The sequence below is a fragment of the Ovis aries genome, chromosome 3, assembly GCF_016772045.2.
Source record: "Ovis aries strain OAR_USU_Benz2616 breed Rambouillet chromosome 3, ARS-UI_Ramb_v3.0, whole genome shotgun sequence".
In the NCBI taxonomy this organism is placed as follows: domain Eukaryota; kingdom Metazoa; phylum Chordata; class Mammalia; order Artiodactyla; family Bovidae; genus Ovis; species Ovis aries.
In genome coordinates this window covers 197,319,836-197,341,676 of record NC_056056.1, presented here as the reverse complement: position 1 = coordinate 197,341,676, position 21,841 = coordinate 197,319,836, and the positions used below count along the sequence as shown (strand labels likewise).

Below are 21,841 nucleotides of genomic sequence, written 5' to 3'. Positions count from 1 at the left end.
CTGCAGTGATTTTTGAGCTCCAAAAAATAAAGTCTGACACTATTTCCACTGTTTCCCCATCTATTTCCCATGAAGTGATGGGACCGGATGCCGTGATCTTCGTTTTCTGAATGTTGAGCTTTAAGCCAACTTTTTTGCTCTCCCCTTTCACTATCATCAAGAGGCGTTTTAGCTCCTCTTCACTTTCTGCCATAAGGGTGGTGTCATCTGCATATCTGAGGTTACTGAGATTTCTCCCGGCAATCTTGATTCCAGCTTGTGCTTCTTCCAGCCCAGCGTTCCTCATGATGTACTCTGCATATAACTTAAATAAGCAGGGTGACAATATACAACCTTGACGTACTCCTTTCCCTATTTGGAACCAGTCTGTTGTTCCATGTCCAGTTCTAACTGTTGCTTCCTGACCTGCATACAGATTTCTCAAGAGGCAGGTCAGGTGGTCTGGTATTCCCATCTCTCTCAGAATTTTCCACAGTTTATTGTGATCCACACAGTCAAAGGCTTTGGCATAGTCAATAAAGCAGAAATGGATGTTTTTCTGGAACTCTCTTGCTTTTTTGAATATCCAGTTGGTGTTGGCAATTTGGTCTCTGGTTCCTCTGCCTTTTCTAAAACCAGCTTGAACATCAGGGAGTACATGGTTCATGTATTGCTGAAGCCTGGCTTGGAGAATTTTGAGCATTATTTACTAGCATGTGAGATGAGTGCAATTGTGTGGTAGTTTGAGCATTCTTTGGCATTGCCTTTCTTTAGCATTGGAATGGAAACTGACCTTTTCCAGTCCTGTTGCCACTGCTGAGTTTTCCAAAGTTGCTGGCATATTGAGTGCAGCACTTTCACAGCATCATCTCTCAGGATTTGAAACATCTCAGCTGGAATTCCATCACCTCCGCTAGCTTTGTTTGATCTGATTTCGGTGTTGACTATCTGGTGATGTCCATGTGTTGAGTCTTCTCTTGTGTTGTTGGAAGAGGGCGTTTGCTATGACCAGTGCATTCTCTTGGCAAAGCTCTATTAGTCTTTGCCCTGCTTCATTCGGCATTCCAAGGCCAAATTTGCCTGTTACTCCAGGTGTTTCTTGACTTCCTACTTTTGCATTCCAGTCGCCTATAATGAAAAGGACATCTTTTTTTGGGTGTTAGTTCTAAAAGGTCTTGTAGGTCTTCATAAAACCTTTCAACTTCAGCTTCTTCAGTGTTACTGGTTGGGGCATAGACTTGATAACTGTGATATTGAATGGTTTGCCATGGAGACGAACAGAGATCATTCTGTAGTTTTTGAGATTGCATCCAATTACTGCATTTCAGACCCTTTTGTTGACCATGATGGCTACTCCATTTCTTCTGAGGGATTCCTGCCCGCAGTAGTAGATATAATGGTCATCTGAGTTAAAGTCACCCATTCCAGTCCATTTTAGTTCGCTGATTCCTAGAATGTTGACGTTCACTCTTGCCATCTCTTGTTTGAAAACTTCCCATTTGCCTTGATTCATGGACCTAGCATTCCAGGTTCCTATGCAATATTGCTCTTTACAGCATCGGACCTTGCTTCTATCACCAGTCACATCCACAGCTGGGTATTGTTTTTGCTTTGGCTTCATCCCTTCATTCTTTCTGGAGTTATTTTCCACTGATCTCCAGTAGCATATTGGGCACCTACTGACGTGGGGAGTTCCTCTTTCAGTATCCTATCATTTTGCCTTTTCATACTTTTCGTGGGGTTGTCAGGGCAAGAATACTGAAGTGGTTTGCCATTCCCTTCTCCAGTGGACAACATTCTGTCAGACCTCTCCACCATGACCCGCCCGTCTTGGTTTCATTGCTTGGTTTCATTGAGTTAGACAAGGCTGTGGTCCTAGTGTGATTAGATTGACTAGTTTTCTGTGAGTATGGTTTCAGTGTGTCTGCCCTCTGATGCCCTTTGCAACACCTGCCATCTTACTTGAGTTTCTCTTACCCTGGGTGTGGGGTATCTCTTCACGGCTGTTCCAGCAAAGCACTCCTTACCTTACAGCCGCTGCTCCTTACCTTGGACGAGGGGTGTCTGCTTACCACCATCCTTCCTGACCTTCAATGTGGGATAGCTCCTCTAGGCCCTCCCATGCCCATGCAGTCACTGCTCCTCCGGTTGCTCCTCCCGGCCGCTGCCCCGACCTCGGACGTGGGGTAAATCCTCTCGGCTGAGCTTAGTGAGCTGAGTCACAGACACACAGTCATTTTATTAAGTTTATTGATACCAACACTGTTCAGGGGATATTTCAGAGTTTTTTTTTTTTAAATTGTAAAAAGCATTACAATAGATGATGGCTTTCTTATTTTAAACTGACTCCTACTATATTGATATATGAAGAAAGTAGGGAAAACCACTAGACCATTCAGGTATGACCTAAATCAAATCCCTTATGATTATACAGTGGAAGTGAGAAATAGATTTAAGGGACTAGATCTGATAGATAGAGTGCCTGATGAACTATGGACTGAGGCTTATGACATTGTAAAGGAGACAGGGATCAAGACCATCTCCATGGAAAAGAAATGCAAAAAAGCAAAATGGCTGTCTGGGGAGGCCTTACAAATAGCTGTGAAAATAAGAGATGTGAAAAGCAATGGAGAAAAAGAAAGATATAAGCATCTGAATGCAGAGTTCCAGAGAATAGCAAAAAGAGATAAGAAAGCCTTCTTCAGCGATCAATGCAAAGAAATAGAGGAAAACAACAGAATGGGAAAGACTAGAGACCTCTTCAAGAAAATTAGAGACACCAAGGGAACATTTCGTGCAAAGATGGACTCGATAAAGGACAGAAATGGCATGGACCTAACAGAAGCAGAAGATATTAAGAAGAGGTGGCAAGAATACACAGAAGATCTATACAAAAAAAGATCTTCACAACCCAGATAATCATGATGGTGTGATCACTAATCTAGAGCCTGACATCCTGGAATGTGAAGTCAAGTGGGCCTTAGAAAGCATCACTACGAACAAAGCTAGTGGAGGTGATGTAATTGCAGTTCAGCTATTTCAAATCCTGAAGATGATGCTGTGAAAGTGCTGCACTCAATATGCCAGCAAATTTGGACAACTCAGCAGTGACCACAGGACTGGAAAAGGTCAGTTTTCATTCCAATCCCAAAGAAAGGCAATGCCAAAGAATGCTCAAACTACCACACAATTGCACTCATCTTCACACGCTAGTAAAGTAATGCTCAAAATTCTCCAAGCCAGGCTTCAGCAGTACATGAATCGTGAACTTCCTGATGTTCAAACTGGTTTTAGAAAAGGCAGAGGAACCAGAGACCAAATTGCCAACATCCACTGGATATTCGAAAAAGCAAGAGAGTTCCAGAAAAACATCTATTTCTACTTTATTGACTATGCCAAAGCCTTTGACTGTGTGGATCACAATAAACTGTGGAAAATTCTTCAAGCAATGGGAATACCAGACCACCTGACTTGCCTCTTGAGAAATCTGTATGCAGGTCAGGAAGCAACAGTTAGAACTGGACATGGAACAACAGACTGGTTCCAAATAGGGAAAGGAGTACGTCAAGGCTGTATATTGTCACCCTGCTTATTTAACTTATATGCAGAGTACATCATGAGGAACGCTGGGCTGGAAGAAGCACAAGCTGGAATCAAGATTGCCGGGAGAAATCTCAATAACCTCAAATATGCAGATGACACCACCCTTATGGCAGAAAGTGAAGAGGAACTAAAAAGCCTCTTGATGAAAGTGAAAGTGGAGAGAGAAAGAGTTGGCTTAAAGCTCAACATTCAGAAAACGAAGATCATGGCATCTTGTCCCATCACTTCATGGGAAATAGATGGGAAATAGTGGAAACAGTGTCAGACTTTATTTTGGGGGGGGGGGCTCAAAAATCACTGCAGATGGTGACTACAGCAATGAAATTAAAAGACGCTTACTCCTTGGAAGAAAAGTTGTGACCAACCTAGATAGCATATTCAAAAGCAGAGACATTTCTTTGCCAACAAAGGTCCATCTAGTCAAGGCTATGGTTTTTCCAGTGGTCATGCATGGATGTGAGAGTTGGACTGTGAAGAAAGCTGAGCGCTGAAGAATTAAGGCCTTTGAACCGTGGTGTTGGAGAAGACTCTTGAGATTCCCTTGGACTGCAAGGAGATCCAACCAGTCCATTCTGAAGGAGATCAGTCCTGGGATTTCTTTGGAAGAAATGATGCTAAAGCTGAAACTCCAGTACTTTGGCCACCTCATGCGAAGAGTTGACTCATTGGAAAAGACTCTGATGCTGGGAGGGATTGGGGGCAGGAGGAGAAGGGGACGACAGAGGATGAGATTACTGGATGGTATCACTGACCTGATGGATGTGAGTCTAAGTGAACTCCGGGAGGTGGTGATGGACATGGAGACCTGGTGTGCTGCGATTCATGGGGTTGCAAAGAGTCGGACACGACTGAGCAACTTATCTGAACTGAACAGATGATGATTTAATTCATGTTCCAGGAGATTCTTCACAAAACTGGTTGATATTCTTTAGAGATCATCCTAGATTTCAAAATTTTTAAATTCCTGTCTTGATTAGAAATGGCACAAATGATGGAAACTTTTTTTTTCCTTCTTTTATGTCTTTTGGGTCTGACCTAAAGTATTGCCAACATTGTAGATATTAATCAGAAAATTAAGATTTCTTTATAGCTCAAGGAAGCCTTCACAGAATATGTAAAGCTATAGATTTCTGTATGAAAAAAAGGAAAAAAAGAAAAAAACACCTTAGTGTTTTTCACTAAAACAAAGGTATGGCTTTCAGCTTTGGAGAAAAGTAAACTGCAGAATACATTCCAAGGATATGTGCTCAAATTTTCCTCCAACTCTTTGAGATCCTTTAGATAAATTGTTGTTTGTTTTTTTTTTCTTTTAAGTGACTATATGAAAAAGGACAATTCCCCTGCCCCAAAAAGTATCTCTGGAAGCCAAGTAAAGTAGCTTTTAAATGAATATGATTATGCTATACCAAAAGATGTAAATATGTCATATTATTTCTATACTGCTTTGGTGTGTTTGTTTTTTTTTTAATTTTTATTTTTACTTTTACAATACTGTATTGGTTTTGCCATACATTGACATGAATCTACCACGGGTGTACATGCGAGCCCAAACATGAACCCCCCTCCCACCTCCCTCCTCACAACATCCCTCTGGGTCATGGCCGTGCACCAGCCCCAAGCATGCTGTATCCTGCATCGGACATAGACTGGTGATTCGAATCTTACATGATAGTATACATGTTTCAATGCCATTCTCCCAAATCATCCAACCCTCTCCCTCTCCCTCTGAGTCCAAAAGTCCGCTATACACATCTGTGTCTTTTTTGCTGTTTTGCATACAGGGTCATCATTGCCATCTTTGTAAATTCCATATATATGTGTTAGTATACTGTATTGGTGTTTTTCTTTCTGGCTTACTTCACTCTGTATAATCGGCTCCAGTTTCATCCATCTCATCAGAACTGATTCAAATGTATTCTTTTTAACGGCTGAGTAATAAGTGCAGGTGTGCTCAGTCATGTCCAAGTCCTTGCAACCCTATGGACTGCAGCTCCCCAGGTCCTCTGTCCATGGGATTTCCTGGGCAAGAATACTGGACTGGGTTGCCGTTTCCTCCTCCAGGGGATCTTCCTGACCCAGGGATCAAACCTGCATCTCCCATGTCTCCTGCATTGCAGGTTGATTCTTTAGCACTGAGCCACCAGGGAAGTCTCTGAAATAAGGAAACATTACAGTTCAAATCTTATTGTATTTTGACTTTAAATTTCTCTTTTTTCCCTTCCCTTTTATTGTCCTTTCCATGCCTGAACTTTAGCTTTATCTACTGCAGAAAGAGAAATTGTCTCAATCACTATCACACTTTCAGATTTCATCAACTAGGAACCTTGGATGTAAAATCCTATACAGTAAGCCTCATGTTGCCAAGTTCCTTAGCATTTCTAATAATACAAAGCCTTCCTTTTTGATATCAGTGACCTTATTCTTTCCGTGTTACTTAGCTTCCTCCCTCTTCCTCACAAAACAAGCCAATATAAAAATTGATTTACCATTGACCTTAAGCCATGTAAAGGTTTTCCTTCTGATGTTTTCTGTCAGAAACTCTAACAGGCAGTTTTAAAATTAGATTGTGTGCGTACTGACATACAAGATTATATGTACCCCAGGCACTAAGGAACTCATTGGGCTGTAAAACTTAACGGCTCTGAGTGATGAAAAAGTGCAAAGATGATGGGGTATATTTGCTTCCTCTGCAGACCTGCATAGGATTTTCACAGGTACCCATTTCAGAAGAGTTGATCAAGGAGTTAAGATGAGAGTGCATCTGTGTGAATGCAGAGATGTGGATCAGGGGTCTGCTATTTTAAGATGAGTAGTTCCTGCTCATCTTGGGAGAAAAATACAATGCCATCTGATAACTCCTGCAATTTATACCGTCAGTAGTTGTCTTTCATTAGCATAACTCAATGTTCATGAGATGGAAAGTTACCCTGACATTTTGGTGGCAAGATATGGAAAATCTGAAAAATAGAGGATTCCATTCTGTATCTGCTGGCCAATGTGGCAAGTTGTCAAGTCTTATGCTGCCATGGATCCAAGGCCTAAATGTGAAAAAACGTACATGTACATTGGAGAACTGGTGTCAAAACTGCCTTCCTGCTGGGATAAATTCGTATTTGACCTTGGTGGTGGCAGGATGCTTTTCAACTGTCCTTGGGGTTTATCCTCAACCAAAGAGCAGCTTTCCACTTCACTTTTGAAAAGAATGCTTCTACAGTTAAGAAGTGTCTTCTAAGGTCTTTAAAACAAAATATTAAAATGATAAATGAGGGTTATCAAAAGAAGTGAATAAAATGACAGTAGGAAGTTACGGACCTATTTTTATCTGGGATTCATTCCTCTTCACTCTATAAATATTAATATATCCTGCTATCTACAGCATGAAGATGACCACAGTCAGTTTTATCTGAACCAGCTTCTAGAATTTATGCATATCTGGAAAGTATCCAGGTAAGACATTTCGTTTCTGTTCCAAGACTTACTGACTGATTTCTTAAGTGCCAAATCACAATATTTTTCAGTTGATTGTAAAAACTATCCTTTCACTAATACTGTGGAAGCTATTGTACTTTTAATAGATATCTCCCTTTGGCAAATTCTGTTAATAATTATCTATTCTTCACAGCTATTCAGATACGTTTGAAGAGCTGCTAACACCTTCCAGAACAATCTGACATTCATTTAAAAATCTCTCTGCTACCGGTTATTACATTTTCGAGGATTTTTTTCCTCATTCATTTGGTAATTTTGATTGTGCACATGTCACTAAGCTCTTTGTATCACTGAATTTCCATACTTTGAAAATCACCATCTCCTACTTTAAATTCCTTTCTGGAATTCCTTGAAAATAATTGGTACATTATAAACAAAGGAGAATGAATTCAAATTGGAAAACTCAAGTGACAGCAAATGAGCATATCCTAATTGAGTCTGATATCTCAACATATGCATGTATTATTTGAAAGAATAGACATATCAAAAAGCTAACCTGGGAGAAGGTATCAGTGCTACAGGGTGAGTTTATCAGGAATTAAAGTTGTTCTGAGCTAAATGAGCAAAAAATGGAGTGTGGGAGGTACGTGTCACAAATTCTCTAAAGCACAGCCTGATATAAAAGTGAGTTAAAATTGTTTTAGTGACTATTAATAATAGCTATCACTTCCTGGAGTTCTAGTACATTTTGCATACATTATCTCATCTAATTCTCCCTCTAACTCCATAACAATACATACTACCTTACTTTGGAATAAAGGAAACTGAACTTCTGGAAGGTTAAATAACTTATCTAGGGCTGATCATTCAGTTTGTTAGTAGAAAGAGTGAAATTAATGCTGTCTGCAATTTGCAAAGGCTACATTCTTTCATTAAAATATCATGTCTTTCTCTTTCCCCCCAGTATTCAGCCTCATACCATAAAATCATAGAATGGGTAAAACTAAGGAGGACTTTTGATATCACTTAATCTAAATTATTATTGTATTACTAATTATATGCTTCAGATAGGTCCCCATCAAAATGGTGTATTAAATCAAAAGTTGTGTTTCAAAATAAATTTATAAGACAACAACTACCACATCAACAAATGCAGAGAGAAACATCAAATTGGACAAATTCTTCAAAAAGTCTGGAATCCCTGGGAGTCAGAAATTTGTTCTGAACTGTTTGGTGGAGGGCTGTGACTTGTAGGTGGATGCTACCTGGGGCACAGAGAAACAAAAGGAGCCTGTGACTCTTTGGAAAAGACCCTGTGCTAGGAAAGATTGAAAGCAGGAGAAGAAGGGGACAATAGAGGATGAGATGGTTGGATGGGATCGCCCAATCGATGGACATGAGTTTGAGCAAGCACCAGGAGTTGGTGATGGCAACTGCATGCTGGACTGATATGCTGCAATCCATGGGGTTGCAAAGAGTCAGACACAACTGAGTGACTGAACTGACTGTGAGACCCATATGATTTATTCCGTAACTTTTCATTGTCAGTAATTTTTAACTGAAGTGTAGTTGACAGACATTTCTTCATTCCCTTCCTTCTTTTTGTTGTTCCTCTGATTGGGTGATTTCAAGAAATCTGTCTTTAAGTTTATGGAATCTTCTGCTTGGTAGTTTATCAAATTCTTCAGCTCAGTCTTGTATTCTTTAGCACAAACATTTCTATTTGATTCTTGTGTTTTCTCTTTGCTGAATTTCTCATTTTGTTTCTTGCACTGTTATGCTAAATTCATTAAATTCTTTTTCTGTGCTCCCTTGTAGTTCTCTGAGCATCTTTAGAATAATTATTGTGAGAGCTTTAATCAGACAATTCTTTTATCTCCATTTCTTTGGGGTCAGTTGCTGGAAGTCTACTGTATTCTTTGGGTGGTGTCATATTTCCCTGATATTTTTGTGATTTTCTAGCTTTATATCCCTGGGTGGGGAAGATCCCCCAGAGAAAGGAATGGCAACTCACTTCAGTATTCTTGCCTGGAGAATCCCAAGGACAGAAGAACCTGGAAGGCTACAGTCCATGGGGTCACAAAGAGTTGAACATGACTGAGCAACTAACCTTTTCACTGCACACAGCCTTGCATAGCTGCTGGACAGAGGAAGCAGCAGTCACCTCTTCCAGGCTGTATGAGCTGGCTTCAGTATGGAAAGACCTTCACTTACTGGCGAGGGTATCCTGAAATGTGCTGTAACCCTGCGTGTAGTGGTGCAAGGCACCAAGCACAGAATTGTGAGACAACTCCAGGTCTGGAGTGGGGGAGAAACACAAAGTCTGCTCAGTTCAGGTCACGAGGCTCCACAGCATCCACAACCATGTGGTCCTTGGCAAGTGCTGTGGGAGGTCTGCAGTGCTGCAGGGGCTGTTGGGATCCTCAGTGGTGCCTCCAGATAGGGACCAGGGCAGACAGCAGTTGCTGCTGGAGCTGGTCGTGTACACACACAAACCTGGCTGTGAAGACCAGCTGCAGGTGCCTGTGTAGCGACAGGGTTGGCTGCAGACACTCAGAGTTGGGTGGGGATCAAACAGGGCTACCTGCTACTATAAAATATATTGGTGTGTTTTTAACATTGTGAATTTGTGTTATACAGTTCATTATTTGATTCAATTCAGGAGTTTTCAGGACAAATAGAAAGGGAAAGTCAATAACATTTGGGAAAATAATTTTGAATAGTGAAGCCAGAAGAATCTCTGCTCAACTCACATCTGTTCCATCTAAGAAGTGATGAAGCTGAAGCATTAAGAGGAGCTTAGGGAAAAAAGCAAAAATACCAGGAAAACACAGAGGTTTGGGGTCAAATACAATACCACCTATGATAAATATGTCATTAATTCTGAAAGCAATTCTCTGCAAATTTTTGCATATTTAATATTTCTTGTTGTATTTGTCATTATCTCCTTATGAATCCTTTTGCAACTGACATTTTGACTTAAAAGTAGTTTCTTATAATGAACAATCTTTGAGAGGTTTGGTTGTCAAAAATTTAATCTGAGTTCTAAGGTTTTTAAATATGCTTGTAGCCTCTAAAGTTATGCAGAGGTTTTAACATTTGCTATAGAATCATGGGCAAAGCAAGACTTGTGATAAACTTGCTAAATTTAATGTTTTACCACTCAATTTTAAACAAAGCTCTTTTTTTCTTTCCAGACAGTGTCTCTCAACAGTAATCCAAAAATATGACTCCGACCTGAAATACTTCTTGAAAACTCAGGTATTAATTTTTGTTACTTACTTAATTGATCCATTAAGCATTTATTACCTACTCTTTTACTAAAACTTTGCACATTTCTGAAGATACAAAGATTTATAAAGCAGAGAATCTAAATTTCAATGGCTTTCATTCTATCATAGCGAAACAGACAAGTAACCAGATGTATGTAATAAAGTGTCATGTGTACTGTGAAAGACCTATGTGTATATAGGACACCCAAAAGAGGGTTATCGATTTTACTTATTTGATCTGAGTGTTGAAAAATGAGTGTTAGCCAGGGGAGGGGAGTGGTGAAGGAAAGTCAGAGAAGCAGGGATAACTTAGAGCAAATAACAGGAATAGAGCAGGTTTATAGACCTGGTTTGAGTCAGAAACTGTATCCTTTTGAAACTCTGGAATGGCTACGATTAAGGTTCAAGGTGAAAGCCTATGAAAAGACCAGATGAAAGGGCGAAGCAGGAATCAAGTTATGTATGGTCTTAAGGACATTTTATGGACAATTTAATGATTTTCTAATTTATCAGCTGATGACATAAAGCCATTATGCAGGGCAGCATAATGACAGATGGGTGACTATAGGACATTTCATTAACCCAAAGAGATGAGGAGGGCATGGACAAAAGCTCTAATATGGGGATGGGGAGAAAGGGACAGATTCATAAAAGGCGAAAATGTGCAATTTACATGATTTGGTGAAAAACCGTGAACAACAGAAAAACACAGTGCCTAGACTATCTACAGATTCCTGGAGGCTGACTGATCACATGGAGACATTAATTAACTAAACAGTGAAGGTAGGAGAAGCTAGCTTGGCAGGGAAAAGAATGGATTCAGTCTAATCAAATGCCTATTAGGCATCCAAGTTGTAGTCACCATTGCTGCTGCTGCTGCTGCTGCTAAGTCACTTCAGTCATGTCCGACTGTGTGCAACCCCATAGACGGCAGCCCACCAGGCTCCCCCATCCCTGGGATTCTCCAGGCAAGAACACTGGAGTGGGTTGCCATTTCCTTCTCCAATGCATGAAAGTGAAAAGTGAAAGTAGGCAAATCATTTCTTACAGTGTGTTCTTCCAGGGAAGGATTGTTGTTTTCCAGTCTCCAGTCATGTCTGACTTCTTGCGATCCCCTGGACTGCAACACACCAGGCCTCTCTGTCCCATACCATCTCCTGAAGCTTGACCAAGTTCATGTCCACTGCATCAGTGATGTCATCCAGCCATCTCATCCTCTGGCACCCTCTTCTCCTTTGCCCTCAGTCTTTCCCAGCATTAGGGACTTTTCCACTCAGTTAGCTGTTCACATCAGATGACAAAAATACTGGAATTTCAGCTTCTGCATCAGCCCTTCCAACAAGTATTCAAGGTTTATCTCCCTTAAGATTGACTGGTTTGATCTCCTTGCTGTCCAAGGGACTTTCAGGAGTCTTCTCCAGCACCACAGTTCAAAGGCATCAATTCTTTGGTGTTCTGCCTTCTTTACAGTTCAGCTCCTACAACCATATGTGACCAATGGGAAGACCATAGCCTTGACTATACAGACTTTCATCGGCAGAGTAATGTCTCTGCTTGTCAACACACTGTCTAGGGTTTTCCAAGCTTTCCTGTCAAAAAGCAACTGTCTTCTGATTTCATGGCTGCAGTCACAATCCACTGTGATTTTAGAGTCCAAGAAAAGGAAATCTGTCACTGCTTCCACTTTCCCCCCTCTATTTGCCATGAAACAATGGAGCTAGATACCACAATCTTAGTTTTTTTAAAAAATATTTAGTTTTAAGCCAGCTTTTTATTCTCCTCCTTCACCCTCAAGAGGCTCTTTAGTTCCTGTTCACTTTCTGCCATTAGAGTGGTATCATCTGCACATCTGAGGTCATTGATGTTTCTCCTGCCTGTCTGGATTCCAACTTGTAACTCATCCAGCCCAGCATTTATCCTGATGTGCTCAGCATACATATTAGTTTTCCACAGATAAAATACTGTATGATTACAGAAAATGAGGTAAGAGAATGTTTTTAAAACAAGTGAAGACTTCTTTTTCCATTAAACAAATGACTCTTGATATCTGTACAAAGGGTACAGATCTTAAGCAATATTAAATTGCTATCTCCAATATTAAAAAACATTAAACAGTTCTGAAAATAATAAATTACACTTCTTGATGTAGATACAAAACTCACACATGAAATCCATGTCAATAAGTAAAGATACAGTGACGACAAACACACAACTCCTCTTCCTTCCCAAAGTGTAATCCTCTCACTCTAATTCCACTTCTTTCTTGAGTCTAGTCTGAACCTGGACATTTAAAATGTGGAATGTGCAAACAATTCACAATTATTTATATCATTTTAAACCTCATAGAAGTGTCATAATTACTATTTCTTTGTGACTGCCATTCTTCCTAGTGTAGAATTTGAAATATACCAGGTACCCAGGGCATATTAAGGCTCCATTCCCATATCATTTATGGCTCTTGACTATACACAGATATACTGTGGAGGTTATCATGCCTTACTTATGGATGAATTTTAATTACCTAAATGTCTCAGTACTGCTCATGTATCACAGATCCATGATAATTAATTTAGTTTTCAAATGCAGTGGTTTGATCATATCACTTATATATGAGGCCTCCAATACTTTCACTTTAAAATAAACCATTTTTTGAAAGAAAGCAGTTTTTCCAATATGACTGAAAAGTTGGCAAACCATCAAAGAAATACTGTCTTTATATTATCACAGGCAAATAGTTATTATCACCACATCTAAATTATTTTATAAATAGGCCACAGTGTCTGCAAATTTCCACATGAACTCTCTGTAAACCAATGAATTTTTTAAATGACATTTCTTCCTATGAAGCATCAATAGCTAAATATCTAAGAAGTGAGAACAGACTGTGATATTATCAATTTACAATATTGCACTTTCTGTTTGTTTGACAAGTGCATTAAGTAGCATTTAATCAACACTGAAAATAGTTAAAAATTTGAAGAATAATGTTTTTATCTTTCTCATACTTGAATTATTATATGATTTGACAAAATAACAAGCAGGTCAAATAAATTTGCCATGAATATTACTGAATAATATGGATAACTTAAATTTCCAAATATTTTGTTTCATCAGCAATGGCTATTGATATATTTTACATTTGACACATTTCAGATTGTGCATCCTAACTTATGCTTGCTAAACAGCTAATTTTGTAAGTAATTTACATAGAGCTTTTCCTTTCGGCAATTTTCCCCCCTCTTTTCTATTCTACTAATAATTAGGGGATGTTTTCTGTATTATGCTATATTCTGAATTCATTGCTAACATTTAGGAGAAATTAAGAACAGAAGAAAGAAAAAGAATTTTCCCCGGAGGTGTTACTTAATGCTTACTTAGTACAAATTACTAAACTATTTATTTACTGGAATCAACAGAAATCAAAGTCAGAACCATGCTCTTAAGTTGCTAACAATCTAGCTGAAAAGAGCATTTTCACATAAAGCACACAGAGTGGTAGATCTCCAGGAGAAAGCAATGAAAAGCCAGATTTCCATCTAGGTGGAAGAATCAGCTTCTGATTCAAAGTTGCTTTCTCCTAGTAACCTCTAATGCATTGTCTCCAAAATTTTTATTTAAATGCCAAGTAGGACCTTTAGAGAAAGTTAGCAATCCTTATCACTGAGGACATACTTACACTGGGATCTAGTAACTGATGAACTAATTGTAGACCAAATGGATCTGGATTGAAAAAAATCCATCCATGCTTCAAAATGTAGGTTGGCTTCATGAAAGATCTGCTTGGTATAAAAAGAGCTAAAAGCCTCCAAACACTTCACCTTCAAGTGCATGACTCAGAGGCTATACCAACTAGATAATCGGACGAAAAATAAAAAAGGCACCTCTATTGTTCGTGTGTGTCTGTGCTAAGTCTCTTCAGTCACGTCTGACTCTTTGCGACCCTATGGACTGTAGCCTGCCAGGCTCTTCGGTCCACGGGACTCTTTAGGCAAGAATCCCAGAGTAGATTGCCATGTCTTCCTCCATGGGGTTTTCCTGATCCAGGAATCAAAGCCAGAAGTCTCCTGAGGCTCCTACACTGCAGGCAGATTCTTTGCCACTGAGCCAACAGGGAAGCCCCTCTCTATCGTTCAGGTGTAACTAACTCAATGAGGAAGGCAGAATAATTCTTTTCTCACACCATCCTCAAGACCAAAATCTAACAGTATTTAGCCTCTAAACAGAGATCAAAAATTCCATTTAAAGGAGAAAGAAAGTGGGCTCACAGGTATCTGATAATATATATTTAGCATTTTTAGGACAATAGCTTTCTTAGTAATAAGCAGACTGACTGTTGGATTTTCAGAACTTCCAATTTCAGACATACTTTAACCAGAGTGGCAGTCAAGACAGAGTTTAGGAGCAGAGATTCCAAATGTATGTGTAAACATTCTGCCAGGGGGTAAGCTTTAATTCAGCCATCCTTGAGCTTATATTATTCACTACTAGAGTGAAGATAGTAAAATAATATTGTTAAAAATTAACAAAGCAGTAGATGTAATGTGCTTAATATTATACAGTGGCTGGAAGATAAAAAATGTTTAACAAAAGATAAGTACAAGTGTGATTTTATTGTTAGAGTTACTGTTTTTAACACTGTCACTAAAGTAGAGGACTGTATATGATCCAGAAGAAAATTGTCACAAACTGATTTGCATTCACAACAGAATATAATAGGAGGGAAAGGAGCAAAAATAATCATTAGAAAATAGAGTAAAATGGACCAGCTAAAAGGTCACAAAAGGAGAAGTCAAGGAGATGAAGGAGGTAAGTTAGGTTAAAAAGGAAGTAAAACACCTTTGCAAAACTGGAACCTATCTTAGCAGAAATAAAGGGCAGATTGAAACTACTAATATGTATAGAACACTGCCAGAGAGGAATAAGAAGAAACCATGAAAGAACTTCAGTAAGGAAGATAATTACTACCAAACATAATTTGTATTCCAAGTGGGCTTCCCTGGTGGCTCAGACGGTAAAGAATCTGCCTGCTAATGGAAAAGACTTGGGTTCGATCTCTGGCTTGGGAAGATGCGCTGAAGAAGAGAATGGATTCCCACTCCAGTGTTCTTGCCTGGAGAATTCCATGGACAGAGGAACGTGGTGGGCTACAGTCCATGGGGTTACAAAGAGTCAGAAACGACTGAGCGACTTTCACTTTCAAGTGAGATATAAAGAGTTTCATCAGAATAATGACATAATCTGATGACTTAAGATTTGTGCAGTAAGTTATGTAACACAGGAAGAGTACACACACACAAATTAAATAACTGAATAGGCAATCTTATTACATAATCAGTTTGGTACAAAATATTTCCGGTATCCTAACATCTGTCTGTTTGCCACTTTATATATATCTCTTTTTTTCTCCGTAAGAGTTATTCTTTGAAGAAAAGCCACTTTGTACCTTATCTTTGCCATTTCACCACGGAAGTATGCATCCATTAGCAACTTGCATCTCAGATATTTCAGATTTGGTTTTATTCCACCACAATAAAGAAAATATGGCACTAAAGTGAATCACATGAATTTTTTTGATTTTAAAGTACGTATAAAAGTTTTGTTTACACTGCAGTCTAGTAAGTGTGTAATAACATTATGTCTTGAAAAGTACAATGTCTATACCTTAATTAAAAAATAATTTTTTGCTTCAGTTCAGTTCAGTAGCTCAGTTGTGTCCGACTCTTTGTGACTCCATGAACCACAGCACACCAGGCCTTGCTATCTGTCACCAATTCCAGGAGTCCACCAAACCCATTTCCATTGAGTCGGTGATGCCATCCAATCATCTCATCCTCTGTCGTCCCCTTCTCCTGCCCTCGATCTTACCCAGCATCAGGATCTTTTCAAATGAGTCAGTTTTTCACATCAGGTGGCCAAAGTATTGGAGTTTCAGCTTGAACATCAGTCCTTCCAATGAACACCCAGGACTGATCTCCTTTAGGATGGACTGGTTGGATCTCCTTGCAGTCCAAGGGACTCTCAAGAGTTTCTCCAACACCACAGTTCAAAAGCATCAATTCTTCTGTGCTCAGCTTTGTTTATAGTCCAACTCTCACATCCATACATGACCACTGGAAAAGCCATAACCTTGACTAGACAGACCTTTGTTGGCAAAGTAATATCTCTGCTTTTGAATATGCTATCTAGGTTGGTCATAACTTTAATTCCAAGGAGTAAGCATCTTTTAATTTCATGGTTGCAGTCACTATCTGCAGTAATTTTGGAGCCCTCAAAAATAAAGTCAGCCACTGTTTCCCCTGTTTCTCCATCTATTTGCCATGAAGTGATGGGACCAGATGCCATGATCTTCGTTTTCTGAATGCTGAGCTTTAAACCAACTTTTTCACTCTCCTCTTTCACTTTCATCAAGAGGCTTTTTAGTTCCTCTTCACTTTCTGCCATGAGGGTAGTGTTATCTGCATATCTGAGGTTATTGATATTTCTCCCAGCAATCTTGATTCCAGCTTGTGCTTCTTCCAGCCCAGTGTTTCTTATGATAGAGAGACCTTCATAGAAGTTAAATAAGCAGGGTGACAATATACAGCCTTGACATACTCCTTTTCCTATTAGGAACCAGTCTGTTGTTCCATGTCCAGTTCTAACTGTTGCTTCCTGACCTGCATACAGATTTCTCAAGAGGCAGGTCAGGTGTTCTGGTATTCCCATCTCTTTCAGAATTTTCCACAGTTTATTGTGATCCACACAGTCAAAGGCTTTGGCATAGTCAATAAAGCAAAAATAGATGCTTTTCTGGAACTCTCTTGCTTTTTCCATGATCCAGTGGATGTTGGCAGTTTCATCTCTGATTCCTCTTCCTTCTCTAAATCCAGCTTGAACATCTGGAAGTTCATGGTTCACAGATTGCTGAAGCCTGGCTTGGAGAATTTTGAGCATTACTTTACTGGCATGTGAGATGAGTGCAAATGTGTGGTAGTTTGAGCATTCTTTGGCATTGCCTTTCATTGGGATTGGAATGAAAACTGACTTTTTCCAGTCCTGTGGCCGCTGCTGAGTTTTCCAAACTTGCTGGCATATTGAGTGCAGCACTATCACAGCATCATCTTTCAGGATTTGAAATACCTTAATTGGAATTCCATTACCTCCATTAGCTCTGTCCGTAGTGATGCTTCCTAAGACCCACTTGACTTCACATTCCAGGATGTCTGGCTCTAGGTGAGTGATCACACCATCATGATTATCCGGGTCATGAGGATCTTTTTTGTACAGTTCTTCTGTGTATTCTTGCCACCTCTTCTCAATATCTTCTGCTTCTGTTATTTCTGTCCTTTATTAAGCCAATCTTTGCATGAAATGTTCCCTTGGTATCTCTAATTATTTTGAAGAGATCTGTAGTCTTTCCCATTTTATTGTTTTCCTCTATTTCTTTGCCTTGATCATTGAGGAAGGCTTTCTCATCTCTCCTTGCTATTCTTTTGGAACTCTGCATTCAAATGGGTGTATCTTTCCTTTCTTCCTTTGCTTTTCGTTCCCCTTCTCTAGAAATATCAACGCAAAAACTTCAGCCTTCAGTGAACTGTAATCTTTTTCGCTGATTGAAGGTACTGCCCTGATGCTGACGTCTGTTGAAGATTGGCGTGCCGCAGCAATTTCTCGAGAAAACGATGAGGTCTGCCACATTGGGCGACTCTTCCTTTCATGAGTGATTTCTCGGGGGCGTGCACTGCTGTTTGATAGTATTTACTGACAGTAGAACTTCTTTCAAAACTGGAAGTCAATCCTCTCAAACACTGCCACTGCCTTAACTAAGTTTATTTATTCTAAACCTTTGCTTATGATTTCCAAAGTCTTCATAGTGTCCTCACTAGGAGTAGTTTCCATTTTGAGAAACCACTTTCTTGGCTCATCCAGAAGACTCAGCTCCTCATCGTTCAGGTTTTATCATGAGATTGCAGCAATTCACTGCCATCTTCAGGCTTCCCTGTATCTATGTGTGTGTGAGTGCTCAGTCACAGTCAAGTCCGATTCTTTGCAGCCCCGGGGATGTAGTCTGCCAGGCTCCCCTGTCCATGGATTCTCCAGGCAAGAATACTAGAGTGGTTTGTCATTTCCTCCTGCAGGGGGTCTTCCTAACCCAGGAATCAGACTCATGTCTCCAAAATTGGTAGGCAAATTCTTTACCACTAGTGCCACCTGGGAAGCCTCTCACTGTACCTGTACATACGGGTGTATGATTTTCTCATTTATTTTCAATTTTTGAAAAATCTTTGCACTACTATAGATACAGTGAGGGGCTTCTCAGGTGGAACTAATGGTAGAGAATCCACCTGCTGACTGGTGATGGAAGTCAAGTCCGATGCTGTAAAGAACAGTATTGCACAAGAACCTGGAATGTTAGGTCAATGAATCAAAGTAAATTGAAAGTCGTCAAACAGGAGACGGCGAGAATAAACAACATTTTAGGAATCAGTGAACTAAAATGGACTGGAATGGGTGAATTTAACTCAGATGACCATTATATCTAATACTGTGGGCAAGAATCCCTTAGAAGAAATGGAGTAGCCATCATAGTCAACAAAAGAGTCCAAAATACAATCTCAAAAATGACAGAATGATTTATATTCCATTCCAAGGCAATATCACAGTAATTCAGGTCTATGCCTCAACCTCAAAGAAGCTGAAGTTGAATGGTTCTATGACGACCTACAAGATCTTCTAGAACTAACACCAAAAAAAGGATGTGTACTTCATCATAGGGGACTGGAAAGCCAAAGTAGGAATCAAGAGATATCTGAAGTAAAGATAAGTTTGGCCTTGGATTACAAAATGAAGCAGGGCAAAGGCTAACAGAATTTTGCCAAAAGAACATACTGGTCAAAGCAAAAACCCTCTTCTAATGACACAAGAGAAGTCTATACACATGGATGTCACCAGACAGTCAATAGCAAAATCAGATTGATATATCCTTTGCAGCCAAAGATGGAGAAGCTCTATACAGCCAGCAAAAACAAGACCAGGAGCCACAAGACTGTGACTCAGATCATGAACTCCTTACTGCAAAATTCAGACCTAAATTGAGGAAAGTAGGGAAAACCACTAGACCATTCCAGGTATGACCTAAATCAAATCCCTTACTATTATACAGTGAAAGTGACAATTAGATTCAAGGGATTAGATCTGATAGACAGGGTGCCTGAATAACTATGGACAGAGTCTCGTGACATTGTATAAGAGGCAGTGATCAAGAATATCCCCAAGAAAAAGAAATGCAACAAAGGAAAAATGGTTTTCTGAGGAGGCCTTGCAAATAGCTGTTAAAAGAAGAGAAGCTAAAGGCAAAGGAGAAAAGGAAAGTATACCCATTTGAATGCGGAGTTCCAAAGAATAGCAAGGAGAGATAAGAAAGCCTTCCTCAGTGGTCAATGCAAAAAAATAGAGGAAAACAATAAAATGGGAAAGACTAGAGAGCTTTTCAAGAAAATTAGAAATATTAAGGGAACATTTCATGCAATTATGGGTACAATAAAGGACAGAAATGGTATGGACCTAAAAGAAGCAGAAGACATTAAGACGAGGTGGCAAGAATACACAGAAGAACTGTACGAAAAAGATCTTCCTGACCCAGATAACCACGATAGTGTGATCACTCACCTAGAGCCAGACATCCTGGAATGCAAAGTCAAGTGGGCCTTAGGAAGCATCCCTACAAACAAAGCTAGTGGAAGTGATGGAATTCCAATTGAGCTATTTCAAATCCTAAAAGGTGATGCTGTGAAAGTGCTGCACTCAATATGCCAGCAAATTTGAAAAACTCAGCAGTGGCCACAGGACTGGAAAAGGTCAGTTTTCATTCCAATCTCAAAGAAAGGCAATGCCAAAAATGTTCAAACTACTGCACAATTGCCATCATCTCACATGCTAGCAAAGTAATGCTCAAAATTCTCCAAGCTAGGGTTCAACAGTACATGAACCGAGAATTCCCGATGTTCAGGCTGGTTTTAGAAAAGGCAGAGGAACCAGAGATCAAATTGCCAACATCTATTGATCATCTAAAAGCAAGAGAATTCCAGAGAAACACCTACTTCTATTTTATTGACTATGCCTAAGCCTTTGACTCTGTGAATCACAACAAACTGAAATATTTTTAAAGAGATGGGAATACCAGACACCCTACCTGCCTACTGAAAAATTTGGAAGCAGGCCAAAACAGAAACAGTTAGAACTGGATAGTACTACAGACTTGTTCCAAATTGGGAAAGGAGTACGTCAAGGCTGTATACTGACACCTTGCTTATTTAACTTGTATGCAGAGTACATCATGAAAAACGCTGGGCTGGAGAAAGCACAAGCTGGAATCAAGATTGCTAGGAGAAATATCAATAACCTGAGATATGCAGATGACACCACCCTTATGGCAGAAAGTGAAGAGGAACTAAAGAGCCTCTTGATGAAAGTGAAAAAGCTGGCTTAAAACTCAACATTCAAAAAACTAATATAATCACATCCAGTCTCATCACTTTAAGGCAAACAGATGGGGAAACAATGGAAATAGTGACAGACTTTATTTTCTTGGGCTCCATAATCACTGCAGATGGTGACTGCAGCCATGAAATTAAAAGATGCTTGCTCCTTGGAAGAAAAGCTATGACCAACCTAGATAGCATATTAAAAAGCAGAGACATTACTTTGCCAACAATGGTCCATCTATTGAAAGATGTGGTTTTTCCAGTTGTCATGTATGGATGTGAGAGTTGGACTACAAAGAAAGCTGAGTGCTGAAGAATTGATGCTTCTGAGCTGTAGTGTCAGAGAAGACTCTTGAGAATCTCTTGGACTGAAAGGTTATCAAACCAATCAATCTTAAAGGAAATGTCCTGAATATCATTGTAAGGACTGATGCTGAAGATGAAGCTCCAATATTTGGCCACATGATGCAAAGAACTGACTCACTAGAAAAGATCCTGATTCTGGGAAAGATTGAAGGCAGGAGGAAAAGGGGATGACAGAGGATGAGATGATTGGTTGGCATCACCGACTGGATGGTTTGCTTTGAGCAAGCTGTGGGAGTTGGAGATGGACAGGAAAGCCTGGCATGCTACATTCCATGGGGTCACAAAAATCCCAGACAGGGCTGAGTGTCTGAACTGAACTGTAATGACTTAGAACTCTTTCTACATATTTCTGGCTTCAATTAGCAAATATTTTGTTAAGGCTATCTGCATCTATGTTTATGAGAGACATCAGCCTATACTTTTCTTGTAATAATTTGGCTTGATTTTAACATTGAAATAATGCTAGCTTTATAAAATAAGTTAAGAAATGTTCCCTCTGGCTGACTCTGCATTCTGAAATAATTTGTGTAGATTTGGTTTTCTTTCTTTCTTAGATGTCTGATAAAATTTATCAACGAAGCCATCTGTTTATAGAATTTTCCTTATGGGAAAGATTTATTATAAATTCAATTTCTTCTAATTCAAAAACATAGAATCATTCAAAGTTTAAAGCCATAAATTTCCCTCTAACTTTTAGTGGTATCCTATGAATTTTGATATGTTGGCCAT

The 21,841-nt window shown here is 39.5% G+C and overlaps 1 protein-coding gene across 18 annotated transcripts in view; it reads left to right on the top strand.

The window, feature by feature from the left end:
• Positions 1-21,841, top strand: part of PIK3C2G (phosphatidylinositol-4-phosphate 3-kinase catalytic subunit type 2 gamma) — a 668,476-nt gene that overhangs the window by 270,719 nt on the left and 375,916 nt on the right. For all 18 annotated transcript variants that reach the window (XM_060413352.1, XM_060413355.1, XM_060413356.1 and 15 more), the window contains 2 exons: positions 6,959-7,029; positions 10,209-10,272. In XM_060413352.1, the coding sequence (XP_060269335.1) occupies positions 6,959-7,029; positions 10,209-10,272 (135 nt within the window). The remainder of the gene's footprint in view (positions 1-6,958; positions 7,030-10,208; positions 10,273-21,841) is intronic.